Below are 6,000 nucleotides of genomic sequence, written 5' to 3'. Positions count from 1 at the left end.
TTTTCTTTCGGACCATGTTTTTTTCTTTATTGAAATATTAGCAATGGATTTTAAGACTACTAAGACTCAGCCATCACAGCACACACAGAAATGACTAAATAAATATACAACCATATGACAGTCAATTTCTTCAATATTAAATAAATAATAAATACATACTTTCTTTTTAAGCCGTGGATTTTCCGAAGATACTTTATCATAACAGAAATAACAGAAATGAAAACAGTTTTATAAAATTATCAAAACTTTGTCAGTTATAAAATATCTGCACTTAAAAATGTAAAAAAAATTATATTTAAAATAAAATAAGATATATAAAATAATTAAGTGTGAACAGTTATCTGTATAGATTTTTAAATATTGATGTAGAAGACTCCCTGTTTAAAATCTTTATGGCCATGATAGACCAGCAGGGTTGCATTTTGTGTTTCACAAAACAATAAAATAAAGTTAATAAATAGATAACATTAAATAAATACAAGTAGTTTAACATAAAATGGCAATAAATTACAATTTTGAGCATTCACCAATTTTTTATAATTTATATAACAAGAATTATTGTACCACAAACTATTTATTGAAATTAAGTGCAATTTCTATGTTCATAAAAACTATTGATATAACTAACAGGAATTGACCGTTACTATCGTCATTCAGTTCAAAGAAAAAAGGCTGCATTTGCTGCTCTCATACACCAGTTGTTCCATTAAAAATATAGTACAGGCTGTACTGTTGATTTTCAGAAGAGAAAAACTCCCCAGTGATTTGTGACTTAATCTTCATTTGAAGAGTTGTTCCGCTGAATTGAGACATAGAGCCGTGTTGACATCTTGCTGCTGTAGTAACAACAATAAGTACATGAACCATTGCTCAAGAAGACCTCAGAGTTCAGTGATTTTCCATTCGTTTCTCCTCAATAGGGGTTGCTGCAGCGCTCACAAGCACGCTCTCCTTATCCTGCCCCAGAGCAACCTTTCTGAAGCCTTAGTGTCTTCCCTAGGACACAATGTTGGCGTTTTTTCGGCTTGGTTTTTGTTATTTCCTCAATGGTTTTCTTCACCTCATGTAGGCAGATCAGACCCACTACTTCCATCTTTCTTTCTTTCTTTCTTTCTTTCTTTCTTTCTTTCTTTCTTTCTTTCTTTCTTTCTTTCTTTCTTTTTCTTTCTTTCTTTCTTTCTTTCTTCTCCAAATTGTTGCTGAACTAAAGCTTGAATGGGACAGTCAATGAGATACCTCCAAAACAGGACAGACATGAAAAACGACAAAGATAACATAAAACAAACAAACAAAACCCCAGATATAGATTTTCTTTAATCAATTCAAACTGAAGGATTTGGTTCCGTTCCACTTCCTCCTTCCGATCCCAGCAGCAGCATGTTTGGATTTTGGTCCTAGTTAAGTTTTTCTTCTTTACAGAATGCTCCCTGGGTTTAATTTAAGTTGTCGTTTGTAAAACCTGAATGCCCTTTTTTGTATTTGTATTCTCGGTAAATATACTGTGGTCTCTTGACTCCATCTCTCCTCTCCTTTTACATGTTTTCACTCTTCTTCCTCATTGGAGGTTTTCACACCTTGATGCTCTTCACAGCCTTGTTGATGCTCTCCAGAAGCGCCTTGTTCTCCGGGTTCTGGAAGCACTCCTTGTTGGTGTACATGTCAGTCAGGGTGCTCAAATAGCTGTTGAAATTCTGCTCAGTGATTGGCTCCTGCTGTGATGTGAAAACAAGGAATTTCAGTTTGTATGTACAGTATATGTTTCTGTTAGTGTGTTTCTGTCAGTGTGTGTGTGTGTATTAGTTTGTGTTAGTGTGTGTATTAGTTTGCGTCTGCATGTTCAAGCCTCAGCCACAGCTGTTTCTGTACTGTATGTAAGTGTATAGAACTCACCATGTGTGGGAGACGTATGTTGGCCAGGCTGCGGATCAGGGCATGGCTGAGGCCAGATAGCTCCATGAAGAGAGCCTCGTTCTGCTCCTCTATCAGCTTGTTCTCCACCTCAATGTTCTTCAGGTTCTTCTCCATGGATGAGATCTGCACCACAGCCCAACAGTTATTTACACATTCTGTATATACATTTACTTGAGCTCAGTCATTTTGCAATAAACCACAATGTTAAACTGTTAGATATTGACTCAATAATGTGACACACACACACACACACACACACACACACACACACACACACACACACACACACACACACACACACACACACACACACACACACACACACACACACACACACACACACACTGTCACGGTTGTTGTCGGTGAAGGAGGACCAATACGCAGCAGGTACGTGTATGCTCATCTTGATTTTTATTAACTACAAAAATGAACATACAAAATAACAAAACGAAACGAACGAACAACTACAAACAGTCTGGTAAAGCATACGGCTTACACACAGAACAATCACCCACAAATAACACATACAAACACACCCTAATATATGGGACTCTCAATCAAAGGCAGATAGACAACACCTGCCTTCAACTGAGAGTCCCAACCCCAATCAACCAAACATAGAAACACACACACTAGACTAACCATAGAATTAACTAAACATAAACCAAAACCCGGAAATACTAAATCAAACACCCTTTACACAAACACACCACCCCGAACCACATAAAACAAATACCCCCTGCCACGCCCTGACCAAACTACAAAACAATTAACCTTATATACTGGCCAGGACGTGACAGTACCCCCCCTTAAAGGTGCTACCCCAGAAGCACCTTAACCAAAAAATAACACCAAGCAACACCAACAAAAAGTCCCCTTTTCTAAAGGGAGGGAAGGGAGGGTGGCTGCCGTCAACGACGGCACTGTGCGACACCCCCCCTCCCCAACCCACCTATTTCTAGAGGTGGCTCTGGTTCCGGCCGTTCCAGGCTGTCGGGCCACTCTGGCATCGCCGAGGGGCAGTCGGGCCAGTCTGGCATCGCCGGGGGGGCAGTCGGGCCAGTCTGGCATCGCCGGGGGACAGTCTGGGCAGTCTGGCAGTTCGGGACAGTCTGGCAGTTCGGGACAGTCTGGGCAGTCTGGCAGTTCGGGACAGTCTGGGCAGTCTGGCAATTCGGGACAGTCTGGGCAGTCTGGCCACTCGGGACAGTCTGGGCAGTCTGGCCACTCGGGCCACTCCGGCAGTTCAGGGCAGTCTGGCCATTCGGGACAGTCTGGCCAGTCTGGCCACTCCGGCAGTTCAGGGCAGTCTGGCCACTCCGGCAGTTCAGGGCAGTCTGGCCACTCCGGCAGTTCAGGGCAGTCTGGCCATTCGGGACAGTCTGGCCAGTCTGGCCACTCCGGCAGTTCAGGGCAGTCTGGCCACTCCGGCAGTTCAGGGCAGTCTGGCCACTCCGGCAGTTCAGCGCAGTCTGGCCACTCCGGCAGTTCAGCGCAGTCTGGCCACTCCGGCAGTTCAGCGCAGTCTGGCCACTCCGGCAGTTTAGCGCAGTCTGGCCACTCCGGCAGTTCAGCGCAGTCTGGCCACTCCGGCAGTTCAGCGCAGTCTGGCCACTCCGGCCGTTCAGCGCAGTCTGGCCACTCCGGCAGTTCAGCGCAGTCTGGCCACTCCGGCAGTTCAGCGCAGTCTGACCTCACTGGCGACTGTTGACTGGCGGGCAGCTCTGGCGACTGTTGACTGGCGGGCAGCTCTGACGACTGTTGACTGGCGGGCAGCTCTGACAACCTTTGACTGGCGGGCAGCTCTGACGACTGTTGACTGGCGGGCAGCTCTGACGACTGTTGACTGGCGGGCAGCTCTGATGATGACTGTTGACTGGCGGGCAGCTCTGATGATGACTGTTGACTGGCGGGCAGCTCTGATGATGACTGTTGACTGGCGGGCAGCTCTGATGATGACTGTTGACTGGCGGGCAGCTCTGATGATGACTGTTGACTGGCGGGCTGACGCACTATAATCCTGGTGCGTGGTGCTGGTACCGGATATACCAGCATATGAACACGCACCTCCAGGCTAGTGCGGGGAGCGGGAACAGGACGAGTCGGACTGGGTTGACGCACTTCCGGGTCCGCACGAGAGACAGGAGCTGGAAACCCAGGGCTATGGAGGCGCACAGTCGGTCTAGATCTTACCTCCTGCACAACCCGCCTTGGCTGGATGGAACTAGTAGCCCTGTACGAGCGGGGTGCTCGTACAGGGCAGACTGGGCTGTGCAGGGGCCTGATGGTAGCCGTGCGTAGAGCGGGAGTTGGGTAGCCTGGTCCTCGGAGGCGTACCGGCGACCAGATGCGCTGCGCAGGCATCCTCCTACCAGGCTGGATGCCCGCTCTAGCACGGCACCTGCGAGGGGCTGGAATAACGCGCACCGGACTGTGCGTGCGTATGGGTGAGATAGTGCGCTCCTCAGCGAAACATAGCGCTCTCCACCCCATACGCTCCTCCATATAACCACGGGTAGCTGGCTTCCGGCTCTTCCTTCGCCTAGCCAAACTACCCGTGTGCCCCCCCCCAAAATTTTCTTGGGGGTGCCTCTCGTGCATCTCCTTCAGTGCGTCCACTCTGGCCTCGTACCACCGCCTCTCTGCCTTGGCTGCCTCAATTTCCCACTGCGGGCGGCGATAATCCCCAACCTGATGCCAGGGTCCGGCCCCGTCCAGAACTTCCTCCCAAGTCCACTTCTCCCGCCAGTCCAACTCGAACTCCGTCTGCTCCTTCCTCTGCTGCTTGGTCCTTTGGTGGTGGGTGATTCTGTCACGGTTGTCGTCGGTGAAGGAGGACCAATACGCAGCAGGTACGTGTATGCTCATCTTGATTTTTATTAACTACAAACATGAACATACAAAATAACAAAACGAAACGAACGAACAACTACAAACAGTCTGGTAAAGCATACGGCTTACACACAGAACAATCACCCACAAATAACATATACAAACACACCCTAATATATGGGACTCTCAATCAAAGGCAGATAGACAACACCTGCTTCAACTGAGAGTCCCAACCCCAATCAACCAAACATAGAAACACACACACTAGACTAACAATAGAATTAACTAAACATAAACCAAAACCCGGAAATACTAAATCAAACACCCTTTACACAAACACACCACCCCGAACCACATAAAACAAATACCCCCTGCCACGCCCTGACCAAACTACAAAACAATTAACCTTATATACTGGCCAGGATGTGACACACACACACACACACACACACACACACACACACACACACACACACACACACACACACACACACACACACACACACACACACACACACACACACACACACACACACACACACCTGTGTCTGCAGGTTCACCATGTCTGTCTCCATCTCATTGTTGGTCTCGTTGAGCTCATTGATCTCCTTGTTGAGTTGCTTGATGTCCTCATCATTATCCAGAACTACAGGATGGAAAGGGAGAGACGCATGATGTCATAAGAGAGAACAGGAAAACTGGACCAACATCATAGTTTGAAAAACGAAAAGACGCAACGCTCTCTCACCATTAAAAAAACTCATTATTTTATTAAACCAACTATTAAAAACTCGAAAAGAACAATGCCACAGAGGTAATGGACAAACAACCCAGTTTGAAATACTGTATTGACTAGACATTGACTGCCACATAAAGGTGTTTCCTATTCCGTTTTGCTCTTACCGTCACTGGCCCTGAACTTGGTACTCAGGTACTCCTCTCCAGGGAACTTGGCTTTCTTCTTGGCAAAGGAAGCTCTGGGACAGCCAGAGAGACTACAAAACAGGAGGAATAAAAATGGTCCATTTCATAAAGTTGAGTATTTGAAACCATGAATGAAACACAAAATGATACAGTTAGATTGATGATGCAACCAGGGGTAATAATCTGCCCTGTGTTCTGTGTGGTCATTGGTCTTTACCTGCAGTGTGTGAGGAAGCTGGCCTGTGTTCTGTGTTGTAATTGGCCTTTACCTGCAGTGTGTGAGGAAGCTGGCCTGTGTTCTGTGTTGTAATTGGCCTTTACCTGCGATATGTG

General features: G+C 46.8%; 1 protein-coding gene across 12 annotated transcripts in view; it reads right to left on the bottom strand.

The window, feature by feature from the left end:
* Positions 1-6,000, bottom strand: part of LOC106566409 (myelin transcription factor 1) — a 137,147-nt gene continuing 131,147 nt past the window's right edge. For all 12 annotated transcript variants that reach the window (XM_045692923.1, XM_045692921.1, XM_045692919.1 and 9 more), the window contains 4 exons: positions 5,647-5,738; positions 5,286-5,389; positions 1,891-2,034; positions 1-1,712 (listed from right to left, as the gene is read on the bottom strand). In XM_045692923.1, the coding sequence (XP_045548879.1) occupies positions 1,569-1,712; positions 1,891-2,034; positions 5,286-5,389; positions 5,647-5,738 (484 nt within the window). In that variant the 3' untranslated portion in view covers positions 1-1,568. The remainder of the gene's footprint in view (positions 1,713-1,890; positions 2,035-5,285; positions 5,390-5,646; positions 5,739-6,000) is intronic.

Source organism: Salmo salar, chromosome ssa13 (genome assembly GCF_905237065.1).
Source record: "Salmo salar chromosome ssa13, Ssal_v3.1, whole genome shotgun sequence".
Classification (NCBI taxonomy): Eukaryota; Metazoa; Chordata; class Actinopteri; order Salmoniformes; family Salmonidae; genus Salmo; species Salmo salar.
This window is presented reverse-complemented; position numbering and strand designations above follow the sequence as displayed.